The sequence below is a fragment of the Phoenix dactylifera genome, unplaced genomic scaffold (genome assembly GCF_009389715.1).
Source record: "Phoenix dactylifera cultivar Barhee BC4 unplaced genomic scaffold, palm_55x_up_171113_PBpolish2nd_filt_p 000077F, whole genome shotgun sequence".
Classification (NCBI taxonomy): Eukaryota; Viridiplantae; Streptophyta; class Magnoliopsida; order Arecales; family Arecaceae; genus Phoenix; species Phoenix dactylifera.
In genome coordinates this window covers 320203-339105 of record NW_024067676.1, presented here as the reverse complement: position 1 = coordinate 339105, position 18903 = coordinate 320203, and the positions used below count along the sequence as shown (strand labels likewise).

General features: G+C 37.6%; 1 protein-coding gene and 2 long non-coding RNA genes across 5 annotated transcripts; 1 reads left to right on the top strand and 2 right to left on the bottom strand.

Moving 5' to 3' along the window:
• Positions 1-424: 424 nt before the first annotated feature.
• On the bottom strand, positions 425-2453 carry LOC120104700. The gene is made up of 2 exons (XR_005507069.1): positions 2310-2453; positions 425-1195 (listed from the first exon to the last, which is right to left on the bottom strand). It is a non-coding gene; the product is annotated as an uncharacterized LOC120104700 (long non-coding RNA).
• A 5-nt stretch (positions 2454-2458) lies between these two features.
• Positions 2459-5211, top strand: LOC120104701. The gene is made up of 2 exons (XR_005507070.1): positions 2459-2545; positions 4025-5211. It is a non-coding gene; the product is annotated as an uncharacterized LOC120104701 (long non-coding RNA).
• LOC103717825 (E3 ubiquitin-protein ligase MIEL1) lies at positions 5081-18263 on the bottom strand. Of its 3 annotated transcripts, none has more exons than XM_039116268.1 (13): positions 18243-18263; positions 16500-16651; positions 16302-16389; positions 16162-16200; positions 16030-16062; positions 15840-15917; positions 15706-15749; positions 15570-15610; positions 14037-14119; positions 13872-13963; positions 13687-13756; positions 6079-6117; positions 5081-5551 (listed from the first exon to the last, which is right to left on the bottom strand). In XM_039116268.1, the coding sequence occupies exons 1-13, from the start codon at positions 18246-18248 to the stop codon at positions 5411-5413; spliced, it is 906 nt and encodes a 301-aa protein (XP_038972196.1). In that variant the 5' UTR covers positions 18249-18263; the 3' UTR covers positions 5081-5410. The 3 variants fall into 3 exon arrangements, with proteins under 3 accessions (XP_038972196.1, XP_038972197.1, XP_026664536.1); XM_039116269.1 differs by lacking the exon at positions 18243-18263 and adding an exon at positions 16820-16928; XM_026808735.1 differs by lacking the exons at positions 16030-16062; positions 16162-16200; positions 16302-16389; positions 18243-18263 and adding an exon at positions 16820-17063.
• Positions 18264-18903: the final 640 nt, after the last annotated feature.

Here is an 18903-nt window from a genome sequence, read left to right as displayed (position 1 = left end):
TTTTCTTTCGTCTCCCTTTCCCTTCAATTTAAATATCCTAGTAGGTTGAATTTTTCAGTTGTTAGTCTCGGATTTACCATATCAGACTAGATTACGTTAATCAAGGTCTAGCATGTCGGCTAAGATCTTGATATCTCAAACTAGATATCGTCTTGATCATCCATATACCAATATGCGAGTTCTAAGATATTGGCAAAGATCTTGGTATCTCGATCTTTGACTTTTCAAAATCTCAGAAAATTTTTGATTCTTCTCAAAATTTCTTAGCTTCTATATGGTTGACATAAATTGAGACCCTGGTCCATCTCGATCTCGGCCAGGTACATTTAAAATTAAGAGGGCCAAAAAAAAAAAAAAAACTATGAGATTGTTAATTATCAGCAACTTTCAATGAAATCATGTACCTCTCCAGAGCTCACAAATATGAAGCTTATAAATCTTTCACCTGGGATTCAAAGAAAAAAGAAACATTCACAAATTGACACCACTGCCTATCAGCAGGAGAACTGATAAAGAAAACATAAATTGATAACAACAAAAATACATCTTCTTTGAGGGAAAAAAAAAGAAAAAAAAAAAAGAGGAACTTTAGAGATACAATTATCTCGTTCGATCGTCTCCTCTGTGTCTTTCTCAGTGGTTCTTGAGTTCCGCAATCGATCTCCCTGATCGGTTTCCAGGGTATCCCGGCTGGATCGCAAAACCAATCCATCGAGGGAATCACCTTCGATATTGGGCCCGCTTAGGGTTCCTCCCCCGTGGCCTTCGTTACTCCTAATCAAGTGTTTCGGAGCCCATTTTGCCATCCTCGCCATCATCTCCATGATGCCGATCAAACTAGGGTTGCATCGGAGCGTCGGCAGCCGGAGAAAGGGAAAAGAGGTGGAAGCCATGGTTCCGGCGAACGGCGAGATGGATCGTTCCGGATACGCGGGAATCCTTCTAGGGTTCTTCCCACCCATCTCGGATATCTCCTCCTTTTCGCCGCCGCATCCGATTCCTTCCCGACGAGGAGCGAATAGGATCAGAACCCTGACTCTTAACGAGAAGCAGTGCCGGCGTTGCAGCAGGAGCTGCTGCTGCTACCGCCGTCGTCGCCCGAGCATGGGAAGATGGACGGGCGGATCCATGGCTGCCCTGTCGGAAAAATTGCTGTGTTTCGCTGAGCGCGTCCACTTTGCAGCCCTTCCACTGCCTGTGAAACGGGTCAGGTTTAGGTCCATTCTGACAATAAATATCATAAGAACTAAAATTTTACAGGCTATAGTAAATCTGATAATGCATAAACTAAAAAGATTCAAATGTTTGTATCCACTCACAGATTTCTAAAATATCTTTAATCTTAGTGTGTGAATGAATTTAGTAACGCATAAATCATGAATGTTGGATGCATGCTGTGATTGCAAAACAAATCAAGAACAGAGACATTAATTTGTACAACTATATATTTTGCATCAAACAGATTTCTAAAATATCTTTAACTTTATTATGGGAATGAATTTAGTAACGCATAGATCAATGCATGATTGCCAAAACAAATCAAGAACAGGGACATTAATTTGTACAACTATATATTTTGCATCAATCTTATAACAATATATAGACTTAGTAGCAAAAAAATAAGATGACACTTGGAAAACATTACCTCAGAGGTCATGATATTTTGCAACTGCTGTCGTTGCCACCGTCCAAATAAGAGATTGGAACATTATGCTTGTCTACCATGTCTGAGATTCACAATACCCTTGGAAATTGCTTCATCCTTAGGCTCTTATTTATAGCCTTATTGATAGGAGTAACAATGGGACAGGTTCGGATTTGGGCATATACCAAACACCAATCCAAGTCTAAATCTAAGATGCAACTCGATACTCTATAACACAATAGAGGACCCCAAATTAATCCAGCAATGGATCAAGCATCGAATGGTAATCAAGTGTTTATAAACAACTAGAAAATAATATCATGCAATAAGAGGTGGAGGAAGATGGGATGCAAATCACATCAGATCCAAACCAGACCTCGTTGGTTTTTTTGTATATCCATTAGCTAGGATCCAATTAGTACGTCATTGGCCTCCATCGCCGCATCTCGGACATTAGAATCTTTGCAATTTAATTTGGTCTTACTTTATTGTTAAAACAATAATTACCAAAGTAAATAGTATCTATCACCTCAAATCTTTGTAATTTAATTTGCCCTCATTCAATTTTTAAACCACTATTATAAAAAATGGATAGTATTTCCAATTAAATTTGGTCTTATTCTATTTTTAACTATCATTACTAAAAACAGAAGCAGCAACGAACCTGAATCTTCCCTATCAGTTTTGATCCTATCTTCCATCAAAATATTTGATCCTAATGGGCCAGGCCCATTGCCCATTGCGGTCTCTTCCTCTCCGGGGGCTATAAAAGCCCCCGAACACGCACAAGTCACAGTAACCCTCCCCATACTGTTTCCCTTCATCCTCCTCCCTCAGAAGTAGGGTTTCCGGAACCCAATGCTGCCGGAGAGGGTCGTCGCAGCTCATCCCCGGAGCCAGGTACGTCTCCCGACCACCTCGATTTTTCTTTTCCTTGCCTTTCCTCCTCCCGATCCACTCGGGAGGATAGATCAATTAAAAAGAAGAAGAAGAAGAAGAAGAAGAAGAAGAACAGGAAGGGAAGGGGAAGGGCTTACCTGGGGTCCTCGGCCGCGGATCCGTCGTCGGGACTGGTCGCAGGCTCGGCCGCAGCCGTCCCGCGGGCGCCGCTGGACTGCCGCGGGCATCGTCGGCCTCAGCCGGTCTCCTCCCAAGCGATCCGACAGGGGGATCTTCCCCTTGCTTCGTGGGAAAAGAAGGGAGATCTGATGAATCGGGAAAGGAAAAGAAGAGAAGAAGAAAAAGGGAAGAAGAAGAAAAAGGAGAAGAAGAAAGAGAAAGAAGAGGGAAGAAGAGAAAAGAAGGGAGGCCGGGCTGCGGCCGCCGCAGGCGCCGCCGGCCTTGGGCCAGCACCCTCCCCGGCACTCCGACAAGGGCTCTCTTGGGTCACGGGTGAAGCAGTAGAGTAGAGGGGAAGGGGAGAAGAAGAAAGAAAGAAGGAGAAGGTTCGGGAAGGAGAGAAGGAAAGGAAAAGAAAAAGAGAAGAGAAGGAAAAGAAAAGAAAAAGAAGAGGAAAAAAATAATATTAATAAATAAATAAATAATGGAAAATGATGAGCAGGTTGTAAATAACTTGTTTTCTATGATGTTTATAAGTATAATGAAATTGTCATCTGGGTCTAAGAACTTGTGAGCAAATCAATGTAAGTAATCTGTTACAATTCTTATTAATTTCAAGTTACTGAAATTATTTTAGACATGAAATTGTAAATTGTATGATTGATTATACATTTTCTGGTAAATTATGACCAAGCATAAGTTAGCAAGTGCTTCATAATTTTGAATAAATGACATCTTTCAATGAATACTATATTATGTACACATGAATTATGATGATGTAGAAAATTGCATGAAACTGATGTTTATAACATGATTATGCATAACGATGTCATTATTCGTTTTCCAACCTATTTATGATATATGGTTTAAGAAAAGTATGAAATGATTTATGAACTCTCATATCGTTATGTACGGCCTTCGCCAACGGGTATAATAGTTCGGCATATGGCCCTCGCCAGCGGGTATAATAGCTCGGCATATGGCCCAACCAACGGGTATAATAGTTGGCAAAGATTACGGCCCTGTCATGGGTTATAATAGTGACCATAGCTGCACTACCATCTGAGAGTATGATTTTTAAAATATGGAATAATGGCAGTATTTAAAAGGCAGCATTCTATATGGCATCTCCATGTTTACGAATTTGTATGATTGAGCATCTTGTTTTAATATGAGTTATGAAATGCTTATTTTGAAATATCTGCTATTTTGCTTAAAGTAATGCATTAGCATGTAAAATATTATGCTTGATTCGGTAAGATGGAGCATAATTACTTACTGAGCTGTATAGCTCATACAACTCCATTTATTTTTTTTCAGATAAATAAGATTGTTAGGAGCAGAGAGCTTGACATACTTCAAGGTTATGAAGATAATTGAATATGAAATGCTAAAATTCTTAGAAGCTCTGTATCGTTCCCTATTGGTGAAACACTTTATGACATCTATGAATAAAATTGTTTGCTTTTGATATGAAATTTTTTAATATGGCTTCGTGTTATCGTGGGCAAAGACATGCACGGTCGTGATACGAGGTGGATCTGGGGCATGACAGATCCTATCTAATATCTTAATCGTCACAAAAACAGAATTGATTGCATGCATAATTACTGAAAGTTGGTCCGGATGTTTTGGAGGTATCTACATGAATGTGGCTGACTTCTCGTAGGACTAGACAAACCATTAGTAGTAGCGTGTATAGACCAAACCCTCGTGAACTGACTCTTAGAAGGGCCATTCTTGCTTAAATCATGGGTGTGCTGATGAAATAAATTCGTTTACCTTCTACAGTGATCTTCTTCGACATGCTTAATCTGTGGACTTGGGTATTCTAGTCCTTCGTGTTTCCAGTGACTCGACACATAGCTGCTGCACAACTAGAGGACACTTCTTACACGGTATACCGTTACCTAAATTGCTAGAAAGTTTCATTATAGGATATGCCATTTGTAAGTCAAATGAGACTTATATTAGAGGTCAATATACTTTAGCTAAACTTGCATCAAATCAACAATTAAGAGAGAGAGAGAGAGAGAGAGAGAGAGAGAGAGAGAGAGAGAACTTGCATGAACATCTTACCATTATACCTGTGACTAGAGTTTAATAGATTCTTATATGGATGGCTGTGGACTCATGATGTCAAAAAAAAAAAAAAAAAGAAACAAAAAATGATGAAATTTGGACACTTTAAGATGGGATATTTGAAAACTAGTGAACAAAAAATCATGCAGGTGTGTTAAGAGTTGCCATTCACCTATGTGCTGACATTATGTTTAAAGAGGATGGTGTAATAGGCCACGTAATCGCATGCAACATTTGAGTATAACCTAGTAATAGAGTAATACATGCTTTTATACTCTACATGGACTTAGTAAATAACCATCGTATAACCGTGCCACCATATTGTATGCAAGGAAAAAAAAATGAAGTTACATCAACAGTTTATACTTGATATTATAAAGGTCAAATTAGGACCCTCCTTACAGAAAGGTGGGCTGCCCTGGCAACTACATTTAGAGACAACAATTCAGCACACTACCCGAATAATGTAAAGTTGAAGAATTCAGCAATGGTATGGAAACCAAACCAAACAACACAATTAGGACCCTCCTTACAGGAAGGGAATTGCTTGTTAAGGTGTTCAGCTAGCCCAAATCTTTCTGTAAACCTTGCCCGGGGGGAGAAAGAATCCATTTAGGAGGCACTTCAGGAGGAGTTCAATTGAGGAGGCATAGCTGGAGGAGAAGTTGACCTGGTGTTGTAGGAACCGCAGTGACTACATTTACGGCCAATAATGTGAAAGAACACCTCCGAAGCTTCGTTGCAGTCGTTACAGAGGATCCAGACCTGCAAAATATACACCAGTTCAAATGGAACGGAGAATTTTTTACCCCCCTTTCTTTCTTTTGTTTTAGCATACCTAAAATGTATAACAGAAAAAAGGAAGTTACATGCTATGCCTGGGGAAAGGTACAAAAAGTTTGTTACTTTAGGATCCAACCAGGAAGATTCGAGATCCAAATTCTATCATAAATATCAAAAGTGGGGTTGAAGTAGGATCTAAAAGAATTTTATGCAGTCCAAGAAGCCCTAAGAAGCTCTTGATTCCTATGCGTGCCCAGGTTAAACTGAATTAAATCAACATGGTGCTCTATCTGATCACCTTAAGCAAGCTGCTGGACCCATTATCATTAATGTAATATCCATTTTATTCGTGAAAGATGTCATAAAATGGAAAATCCCTAATCAGTCAGGTTAGGTTATTGGAGCTGAAAATTTTATGTAAACCCCAATAATTCCTTTTTATGGTATAAGTTCAACAGATTTTCTGAAATCCATACTAGTCGTTATGGAACGTAGGATGAAAAACAGACCTTGTAACGATAATCTTCGGGCATGATTGTTGCTGCTATCTGCAAAAGTAAGAGTCCAGAAGTTAATGTTGTATGACTTGGCCGGAACCCCAAAAACCAAAAGAGAGTTAGATATATATATATATATATATATATATATATATATAGAGAGAGAGAGAGAGAGAGAGAGAGAGAGAGTAAATTATTGTTAAAGCAATGATGTATTTGTGCTTCAAATTCATGAGTTTGCAGGTCTAATCCCTGCTCATGTGTAAAACTCATGGCAAGATTAATATCAATTGCTCTAATGCTATAAAGTACAGAGTCTGAAATTCAATCAATAAAAGTTAACTGCACAGAGATGTTCCTCGTACAACTAATAATTTGAAATTAACAATTAAAACTCATCGATGCATTTGTGTTTCATCTGACATAATTTAACAGGTCGAGGGTATGTCCTCCTGGCTGGTATATCACGGATGAATAACGAAGAAGGCAGCTAGAATCTAATCAAGTGATGATTCAAGTAGAATGATGTAGAGTTATGTGCATTTGATCCCAGATACAGGTCAATGTAGAATATTATAATCTGATATCCATCGTGGCCATGGATCTAAACGAGTCAGATTGTTTTCCTTGAAGAACACAAAAAGAGATGACATAGAACACAAGTCAAGCACCTGGAAAGCTAAAGTAAACTAGATAAAACATTGACCTTCAATCTTATGCTTCTTAGATTGTCGCTATTTCAAACTAAATTAGACTTGCATCAACAAAATCTTGTTCCTTTTGGTGCATCTCATTTCCCCGATCCCATGCAAGGTAAAAGTAATAATAACAACATAACAAATGGTTGTGCCTCAAACATGTATGACAAACAAGACTATCAAGGGAAACAGTTGCATAAAAGAACTATAAGGGAAAATCGGCAGAGCATTGCTTAGATCTTATACAATTCTGAAAGAGACTCATTCATCCAAAGATTTGACAAATAATCTCCTACACGAATAAACCACCCATCTTTCCAACCTATTCCTATTCACAGAACTCACAGGGGCTCGAACAAGCTAACCAGGTAACAAATTTCAAATCTTAAAGGTCTCGATAGATAATAAGAGAACAGATGACCTCTCCATACAGCTACTAATGAACATTTCCAGAGAAAGCAAAATCAATAAGAGAATTATAATCTAGAGATACAGGCATACGAGGAAAATCCCCACACGGCACATACAACCAAAAACCTAACTTGAGTTAGCTACAGCTCTAAAAAGAGCTAGCTTCTCATAATACTATACTTGAGCACACTAACCCTGTCCAAGAACCTGATCATAACAATCTAGAGCCTCAGAAGACTCCCAAGCATGATTTACTTACGGGAATGCCATCCTTTGCATCTGAACATGGAACAAAATAAATTATTACCACAAATTATTGCTTTCCTTAACACAAATTATCATCATCACTTCTTAGCAAGGTAGTTTTGGGTTTTAAGATACTTTAAATCAAGCATCCTACATTTGTAGGAAAATATGCTGACTTCCAATTGACCATATTATCCAGAATCCTATTTTATTACCCAATTAAATTTACATCATCTCCAAAAAAAAAATAAGGCCAGCGCTACAACAACAAAAAAAGGGCAAATTTTGTAGCCTTGATTGGTTACCAATCTTTCCTTAAAAACAGAAGCTGCTCCTTTGCAGACATCAACTTGACAATTGATGCTGGTTGAGTCTGCCTGTATGGATGACCAAGATAAGAGCCTCAAACTCTTCAAAGCTCCAACAAAATAAAGCATACAGAACTACTACAACCTGCTAAACTCATCATAATGAACTTTTCATAGTTCACCTTTGCTCCTACGTTAATTCAACATAATTCAAAATAAGATCAACATGCGTACCACTTCATGATGAGACAGACTACACGAGAACAACATATGATCTGCAAATCGATAAACAAGAACCAGAAAGACATTATCCTAAACTTTTCATTGCATGAGAAGTGCCAGTACAACCCTTTTCTCAAAGGAAAGTCACATTACAATTACCTACCACGGACAGAGACTTGCCAAAAATACCTCATGATATCTTTTTACCTAAAAAATATCACATAATGCTCTATTCTAGCCAACAGATACTGCACATTTGCATGGACACGGCCATAAAAGATAATGCCATCCAGAATTCAACCTATAAAGAAAAAAAAATGACTACGGACATGCACATCTTGATTAAATTTTGCTGTCTATAAATATGTACTGCATTAAAGCAGTGCTGCCTACATATCCAGTAGCATAAAAAAATATCCAAATAAGAAAGCTATATAACATCAAAAACATCTCAACTAGAAATCCACCTGCCCCAGAAGTGCTAAACGATAATAGTATTAGAGAAACTGCAAACTTCGACTTGTAAATTCCTCCTGATCTGTTGACTTCCTGATCCTACCACCCAAATCTGTCACCAAGCAACAGAACTCACATCGTTCACGATAACAGCTATGCTTCATAGCATGTCCAGCCCTCGCAGCTTGTAATAATAATAAATGATTGAATGTTTTAACAATTCCCAACATTTAACAATTTCCACCTTTGTCTTCTGTTGTTAATACTATTGAATTACCCACGAACAACTCCCTATCCACAATTTGGATCATTGTCAATTTCTCTACCTTCCAAACCTTCCATACAGATAGCATGCATAACCTAACCATGAGAGGATTAATGATTGTTTGAACACTGAATAATTGAAAGAAGACCTTCACCCCGTCAACAAGCAGTGTAGAGCCACTTTAGAAACATTGCTTAATAGCCAAGTCTGCAACATAGGATGTTGTTGGTGGTTCAGAACCTCCTCAGAATATCACCCCATAAAACCAGCCTTTATCAATATGTGTGCGTATGTGTGTATATATATATTTAAAGAAGCTCTATTTCCCTTCTACCGCACCCAAACCTACTCTTGGTCCACTCATGATTTGGGAACCTTAGTAGAAGCCCACAGTAGCAAGAACTGATCATGATGAACAGATCTTAAAGGGGTTTGTATCTATTGATTCTATTCTGAAATCAAATAAAAGCTTAACAAGGGAAACCAATTGATTCAAAAATCCAAATAATGATCCTTAAGCCACAAGACACAGGATCAAGAGTATGGAGTTCGCTAAACATTAAAAAGCAGATGGGAAGAGAAGTCAGGAATTTTTAAGAAATCCACACATTCGTTCATAAAGTAGAAGAATAGTTTACAGCAAAAAATCCTAATTTCAAGTTTCAATGCCAGTCATCATCTTTTAAGAAATTTCCACAGAACAAGCCTCCTAAACTTCATATGCCTATGATAAAACTTCATGTCAAACTCTAAATCAGAAATCCCAAAATACCAATTGCTGGGTACCGATTGCCCACATGATGCTACAAACTTATTGCAGCACTAACTAATTTACAAAGCAACAGAATTAGAAGACACAACTGTGAAGGTTGGAAATAAGAACAAGAAGAAGGGAGGGGGAGAACAAATTAAAATAGTCTCAAAACATCAAAAGCAAAAGAGGCAACTGCCAACAGAAGTACTAAATAACCCTGCTGGCATGCTCCTTGTCTCTAGTCACATTAGAATACCAAACAACAAACTCCATTCAAAATGAACCACCACTTTCCAATAGATTTCTTAACCAAAACTCCATTGAACTACATGCATTCCATAACTCCAATATCTTCATTTTCCTAATTTATCTCAAGGGGTCTCGATTTACCAGAAATAACTTTAATAGAGCATGCCGCCCCTAGGTTTAGCTAATAAGATTTAAAAGTTACCAACTCCTCAAAAGTGAACAATGGAAACCATTGTTAGTCTAATACCTTGCTCATAGAAAGCATAAACCTCATCAATTTAAAAACCCCTAAACCATAATTGACCAAAAGTCACCCCACCTCTCAATTCTCTTGTCTTGATTTATCTCAATCCAATATCATATGAGCAATTCATATGGGCGGCAAATCCCGGCCCCATTACTTGATCTAATCCAACAGGACCTAAACCATTGATCCATCAGTCGGGCGCAGGTGCAGCAAATTTGACTTGCTAGCAAATCGTGTTGGATAGGGGTTGAGGTTTTTGACCCTTTAGGTCAGTAAACCAGATTATATAAATATTTTAATATTTATAGTTATATTTTTTAAAATGAAAATAAGCATGCCCCAGCCCCAAGCCAACCCCTCTTTGCATGACTTTTCTCTCCTCATTCCCCCTCCCCTCCACTCCATCCCTCCCTTACTCCACCTCTACTTTCCTTTCTTCTCTTCCTCCCTCCCTCCTTTGCCTCTCCAACTCTCCCCTTGTTTGTCTCTCCTTCTCCCCTCTCTCTTCTCCTCCTCCACCTCTCAACCTCTCCACCTCCTCTCCTCCTATCTTTCTGTCCTCTGACTCATCTCTCCTCCTTTCCTCTCCTATTCCTTTCATCCTCCCCAACAACCAAACAACCAAATCAAGCAATGCTCAACACAATCCGGTTGCACCATCACACATTGAATGAAGCACCCTATTGTCCGACCCAGTCACCCTAATATAGATTCTGCCATTCACCACCACCAAAACCAGTCGTCTTCATGCAGATCCAACCATCCCATCACTAGATCCATCCATTTTAAACCAGATCTAGCCACATATGGCTAGATCTGTTCACCAAAATGGCTGTTATACAACCAAACTCCCTCATGTGTAGCCTCCTTTGTACCCATCAGTATTGTCTACCACTAAACAGATCCACAGGTGGGGCCCATGTCAACCTGCTTATCCTTGAGTTGGTTCAGGTCAGCAATAGCCAACTCACTAGCAGGTCAAGTGAGTTGGGTTCAAGGTAGGCTCATGTGGACTTGATATGGGATACTGACCCAACCAGAACCAACCCATTGCCACCCCTAGCAGTTCAGGCCTCACTTGTCAAACAAGCAGTTTACAGCTATCATTCTGTCACTTTTTTTGCTAAAAATTTTTAGGAAATAGACAAGCCCCTACTTACTTTATGTGTTTTAAATAAGAATGGAAAATGTTTTCGATATAGCAAATATTTAAAAGCCTTCACACTTGAATATTAGCATTATTCAAAATGATGAATTTAGTATTTGGATGTTTATGTATCTTACATACCTTGTGTACTGCAAACCGCCTTAACATAATCCTTTTCCCTCTTACATTTCAATTTTGTTTCCGTTCTACTTTTAGTTTCTAGGAAACTATTGTTTCTCAGGTTTTGCATCAACAAGTGTTAGAGATGAGCTATTAAGAGCCATATAACTCTCACCATCACACTCTTTGTTTCAAATCGATATAATGAATGCTCAATAGCCTCATAAATTCAATTGTGTTCACTCGTACCTTTCTATAAAATGATGAAACAAATCATCTTGAAACCATTCATAAAAGCCAGTCATCATGCAATAAATATTCATAGCAAGCAAAAACAATATCAAGAAACTCAGTCAGTCATCAAAGAACTTCACAACACCATTAGTCACTAAAACTACAGGCCAAACTACTATTCATAACCATCAATAATTCAAATGATAGTACCATCATACAAACATGTTTTGTAATTTTTGCAAATGATACAAGCTCGTTCGACTATAGCATCTATTGAGAGATGTGTCATTTTGATAGGTCTAAGACATGTCAATATGTCTATAAACCCACTTAGCTACTATAGCAAAATAAACTTATCTCTCTAACCAACAAATAGATAACTTAGTTGGCCTAGGGTTCCCACCTCCTCAACCTCCTGTTTGAGCACTTCTAAGGGGCCAGCCACATCTTCACTAGGGGCTCGCAAGAGTTTTTTGATGAGGTTGGCCACTTAAAGTGCTTTAGATATTTCTGTTTCTTGCTTCCATACATAAAGAGAAAAAGAGAGGAAAAATAAAAGAGGGAACCACTGGGAAGACTTGTTTACAAATCTCATGAAGATAACCATTATGTCCCATTGCAAAGGTATCAGGGCATAAACTAAGCTCTGACTGTTCATTAATCAATACCTCACACACTTCTCTAAGGCAAACCATTTTCCCTAATTGGCTATGACAAAAAGGATCTCTATCCAGACAAGTCTTCTTGTACAGGTAATTTTCAGTCTTCTCCTTTCACTCTCTGGATCTATTTTCTCCCCCCACAATCACTATGACCATCAAACAACAGACTTGCCATTAACAAAGGATAATTAGATATCCCATGTACTGCAAACTTCTAGGAGCTTCCAACCACCAGAGAACCATGATTTCCAGTAACTTTGCCAGTGTACCAAAACATGAAGTTTTCATTTGAAACACCTCTTTAGGTTGGAAAAGTGAGGTCGTCGACAATCACTAGGAGGGTATAAATTTAAGGCTAAGACAGCTGTTGCAGTTACCCAAGCTAAATGACAAATTGTCAACAACTCATGAACTCCTTGGAGGCTATTTTAACACACACATCAGAGATGACAACAAGATCATGTCCTAGAAATTTCACACACACCAATGACCAAACTCCACTTTTGGCTCAGAGATTGAACAGTAACATTTCCTTATTGACCCCATCAAGGGTCTGATTACAACTTGCAGTGATAAGACTACCATTCTTCTTTACAAGTCAAAGAAATGAACTAAGCTTCTTTTAGTAAGATCTTTCAAATCCAACTTCGAATTTCTTTCCACATTGCTTAAAGATACTTCCAATTATCTAGCCATAAACTAGCCCTTAAACATTGCTTTAGAGCATTCCATATCCCATTATCTTGGTTCAAACAAAAACAACGTCAAAGCAATGCCTAGGATTTTTGAGCCTTCTACCTCAGTTAACTAAATTCTGAACAGGTGTGACTGCAGATTCAAGAAATGGAACTGGGGTAGCGTAGGTTGGTGTAAGAGAGAAATTTTGGTTGGATTCTGAACCAGGTATAGTGTTCTAATTAGAACAAGTTGGTCATAAAGGTTTCCACTAAGTGCAAAGGACTAGAATTCACTACTGAAATGTCCCAAGTAATGAGATTAGTTTGAGGTTTTTTCACATTCATATAACAAGAAACTTTCCTACTTTTTTATGAAAATTGACAAATTAAAGATAAAATAATATCCGACAGTGGATTAAATCAATATCTTTTGACAGTGAATGGCCCCTAAATCAAGGTTCGGCAATCCATTGTCCATACTATTGTCTCATCCCTCATCATATCTTTCTTTTCTCAACTATACATGCCCACTAACTACTTCAGCCCGAGGTGAATACTAAAGGTTTCACCTGATATATAGTCGATATTATTTTAACAGAGACCTTTTGTACAGTAGTAGATTGCAGATCAACATATAGAACTGCTACTTCTACAGTTATAAAAAGTGAGAAGAAAAGATGATCATCACATTATAACCTCAATTATTTGCTGTTAGTAACTGTACACTTAGTCTAGATTAATTGATAGGAACTTCTGCATTTTTTTTTAAAAAAAAAGTAAATTCAAGGAACATAACATGGCAGCATCGTTTTGTTTAAATGGAAAAAAAATTATTAGTACGATTGCAGCAACTATTAATGAACAGAAAAGTTGCATGACCCTTAACATATAAAAAAATGCAAGGTAAGGTTGTTGAGGTGTTACCTCTTCATCCAATTTCTTCCAATATTTTGACATATCACATACTGACTTGGAACATATTGGACATGAGTACCTTTGTAGAAGCCCCAGAAACAACAGGAGTTCGGATAAAAGAATTATAATCCACAATTCAAAAACCACAAGCATATGGAAAAACAAATAAATAAGCTAAAGAGACATGGGCTTACTGGGCATGTTCCAGCATCTCTTCAAAACATTCTCTATGTATGGTGTGCCCACAGTTCAGAACTCTAGTTTCTTTCAATGAGTCAAAAAGATACTGAAATGCAGCTTCTAAAGTTATGACAATTTCAAATTTCAATAGACTTTAGAAGTATTTCATCAAAACGTACCTCATAACATATAGGGCAATGGCTCCTCATTGAGTTCTCCACACATCGATGCTTATCACGCAACACAACTGAGTAGCAGGATCCTGTGTGGTCAATCACAAAGGTAGTAGGTGGAACACATTTAAAATAGTTGAGCACCAACAAAATGAAGTTTAAAGCAGCGTGGTTCATGCGCATAAACATACAAGTGTGTGCGTGTGTATAGCATGGATGATAATAGAGCAAAAAAGAATGGTATATATGCGTTTAAATTATTTTATCTGTTTTTTCTAACGATAATCAAAGGCATACACTATGGTTTTTAGCTGAACAGTTTAGATGCCTATCTCATTTAGTCTGCTGCACACAACATCATACCAGCATTATGTGATGCTGCAATGTGAGGCAAGGTTTGATACAAGTCCAGGTATAGTTGTGGTACATGCACGTCTTCCTAACCTGCACATCTTTCTTGCCTTGCCAACTTAAAAGCCAATCCTTTTTCTTTTTTTCCTTTATTTGACTTGGGGAAGTCTCACATTATGACCTAGATATGCCTGAGTAGTTAGCAATTTCACTCATTGAAAGCAAACCGTACCTTGATAGAATGGCTATATTAGGGATTTGGGGGTTTCTAAGCATCTAAATATCTAAAAGAACAAGCAACTCCATTAAACTGCACAAAATTTTCGTATATTCGAGAGAGAAAATTCATGCCATCTTTCAGTTACTATATCAAAATTTTGGTAGAGGTGTATCATCTTGTCTGTGCACCAAATTGAGGATGAAATTTTCTCTAGCACCAACATCTCAGACATAAATCAGATAAACTATTAACGTTGCTTCAATTCCATATAGGGCTCGTTTGGTTCGCGGGAAAAGAAGGGGGGAAAGTGTGGTCAACGGGAAAGTAATGAGATGCCTCTTGTTTGGTTGGAGTTTTCAAAGGAGAGAGAAGGGAAAGTTGTATTCCCATGGGAATGTGATTCCCACATTTCATGGGAAAGTCTTTCCCATGAGAAACATGGGAAAGTTACTTTCCCATTAGGTGGGAATCACTCTATTTTTACTTTTTCCCAAAAAGTCCCTTCAGCATTAAAGAAGCATTAAAGAGGCATTAAAAATCTAATTTTTATTAAGGGCATAATAGGAATTATATATAACTTTCCTAGGAAAGTGGATGGCCAACCAAACATAAGTACCTTGGAAATTTGTCACTTTCCCATGGTCAACCAAACATGCCAAAAGTACTTTCCTAGGCATTCTCTTCCTAGGAATTTGTTTCCCAGGAATCATATTCCTAGGAAGGAAAATGCTTCCCGCGAACCAAACGAGCCCATAGTGGTTTCCTGACTAGCATACACTTACAAAGTGAAACAACCTATTCATCACATCTTCAGGATCATACAATCAAAAGATAAAAAAGAAAGGGAAGAACAAATCACGACCAAACTAAATTTGCTACCCATACAACTGTCACAGTACCTGGCTCAGGATATAATTACACTACCAGGCGAGCTTATAAAAGGTAAATTAGGTGCAGCAAGCACATACCACACTTCTGGCAGTGGTAAAAATTCTCTTTGCCACCAACTCTGTTTGAATTTAACACAAACAGGGTTAGTCCATCATCTCATATGTCCAAAGATTAAAAAGAAAAGAAAAAGAGACAAGACACGAATTCACTAACCTGCACATGCCACAATCATTGCAATGAAATTGCCCCTTATCAACCTGCAAGAAGAATCAAGCAACATGCATTACCATCGATATTTTACCAATTCAGCATCCGAAACTAGCATGATAACTTTACAAAAAGCTCACATCATCATCATAGAATTTGCACACATCGCAGAAATACTCTCCCATATTAACCCCGCAATTTGAACATACCTGTGCAACCTATCAACAGAACCACAATTCAATCACTACTCAAAATTTAACCAATGACAACTTAAAAGTAAAGAATATCAAGCATAGTAGAAATATCTCTTCTCAGATCTAAAACCGATACCGGCTGCTCAGTGTCACAGACCAAACAGATCACCTGCAAAATCAATCCAAAAAATACCCAAATTTCATCACCCCAACTCATATCCAACCCAAACAACCCATCCAACATAAAAAGAACAGCATTTGAACCCACCCGCTGAACATCCTGGCGGCAAAGCTCATGCAGAACGCTCTAATCCAATCAACAAAAACAACAAAGCTATTCAAAAACCCCATCATAAATCAAGAAAAAAAAACAACAAACGAGATCCAAACAGAGAGAGATTTCAATACGTCGGACTCATTATGGCAGAGGCGGCAAGAGAAGATCTCATTGCAACACGGAGCTCGGATCTTGCACCTCCGCCTATAGTGCCTACATCTAATCATAACCCCAAAAAATCACAAAAAAAGAGAGAAAGAAATCAAGAAACGCGGTGGATTATACCTATTTCAAATCAAAATCAATCGAGAAATTAGGAAACAAATTACCCAAACTCCTTCTTTCCGAAGCCAAGGCGTGAATCGGCGGCGGAGGAGTCGGTGCCGGCGGAGGCGGCGGTCTCCATCGCTGTAACGAAGACGGAGGACGTCACAGCAAGAGGAGCGCACCGCGCCAGAGGAGGAAAGGAGGGGTTCGCTCGCTGGGAAAACAAAACTGATTCATACAAAAGAAATCGTGCATTTTGAAAAAAAATAAATATATATATATATATAATACGATTAAAATTCAATAATTTATTATATAATTTTTTTTATAAAAAAAGATTGGGTCAGAAAGGGTGCGAATTAAGGAAAGGATGGGCGCCAACCAATTAGAATATTGCGAACAAAATTTCGATCCCGAATCAAAAATTCGAGAAAGAAAAAGGGCTTTTTAGCGCATAAGAAAGGAAGGAAATATTCGAGGAAGGCAGCGAGATTACGTTTTCTTCCAGTTGGAGCGTACGGTTCGGACAGATGGAGACTTTTTATAGGAGAGCGGATGCCAACTGGTCTATTGATTGGACGGCTGAGATTGATGTAATTTTGGTAGGACATGCGGGTGATTGGCTGTCCAGCCTGTCATTTTAGAACAGAAAAGAGAAGGGTGTAATAAAAATATTTTATATGGAGAGGGCCAAAGGAGGGATTGGGTGGCCTGACCACTCTGGAGAGAGAGAGAGAGATGCGTCTAGAATGTTCTTAATTTGTTATTTTTTAATTTTTTTAAATATATTCATACTATAAATATAATATCATTCGTTGTAAAAAAAAATATTTGAGTAAATTACACTTACCTCCCCTTCGTTTGAGATAATTATGGATTCCTCTTCCCCCTCCAACTCCAGCATTTCAAAAATATATTTCCTCCATCCAATTTTTGTTACGTGCATGCGGTATAACATATAAACCCCTATCTTTATTTTTTATTAAAGAAGCTAATGAAGTCGTTACTCATTTAAGTCTGAAAATATCTTAGTTGATTTTGCATAAAGTTAAAAAAGACTAAAACATCCAAAATTTAGCTAACTTAATCTAAGCTTTTTAAAACTAATATTGTATTACTTAAATAGGTTAGAGAGTGATAATGTCGATAAGCTCCACTAGATTATTTACCAAAAAGATAATTGCATGGCATCGTGTGTTATACATATAGCAAAACTTAGGCAATGGAATATATATTTCTTAAATATTTGAGTGGAAATCTATAATTACTTCAAACGTCAAGTGAGGTCAGAGAGATCAGTATAATTTACTCAAAACATTTTTATAAAAATAAATACCTCTTATATTTTGTTTTGAGTTGTGAATATTTTTTACATTTTGAATTGCTGCAATATCAATTCTATATTTTTTTTTTATATTGCTTAAATATGTCCAAAATCCAATACTAATTACAGCCCGCAACAAGTGCATATAATAATGACCCATGAACACCTCTGACTGATGTTTTGATGCATATATTGCAGCAATTGCATGCTTACAAAAAAATTCTGTAAATTTTTTCTTGTAAATTAGATGGATTTTGAATCTATTTTGAGCAATATAAAAAAAATGTAAGGTTAGCATTGCAGCAATTCAAAAGACGTAATTTGGTACAAAATGCTGGTAAATATTTATTTTTAACCTTTAACTTTTTATAGGAGTGTTAAATAAGAAAGGGTTCTTTAGCCAATAGGTACGACAGGATAAGATATTTTCAAAAAAAATAAATCTTTTATACGAGGGAATGATAAGAGCTGGCTGGTTTACCTTCATTTCATTGATGGCTGAAGTGAGTCAAGTGATCAAATATATAATAATAATTTTTGTGGTTGGCCTCGCGTGAGCTCTGCATTGCGACTTTTGTGATCGGTGGTGAAGGTTGCATAAGCCGCAATTCCTGGAAGGTAGCATTAGCACACGTACAACACATTGCACCAAGCACCTTATAAAGGTTAATATATAAAATTTTTCATGTAAAGATATGTATCTTGGGAAAGATCATAGTTTATTATATAAGAAAAAAAATTATCATCCAATCTCTTAGGGCTCGTTTGGTTCGTGGGAAGCATTTTTCCTCCTAGGAACATGATTCCTGAAAAACAGATTCTTAGGAAGAAGATACCTAGGAAATTATTTTTGGCATGTTTGGTTGACAATGGAAAAGTGACAAATTTTCATGAAATGTGGGAATCATATTCCCATGGGAATACAACTTTCCCGTCTCTTTCCTTTGAAAACTCCAACCAAACAAGAAGCATCTCATTACTTTCCCGTTGACCACACTTTCCCCCTTCTTTTTTCCGCGAACCAAACGAGCCCTTAACGTAATATTCCAAAGCGTATTATACATAAAGTTTTTAATGTAATGGATTATTTTTTTTTGTTGAAAAGTGGTAGAGATCAACCAACGTATCATTGCAAAGAGGCA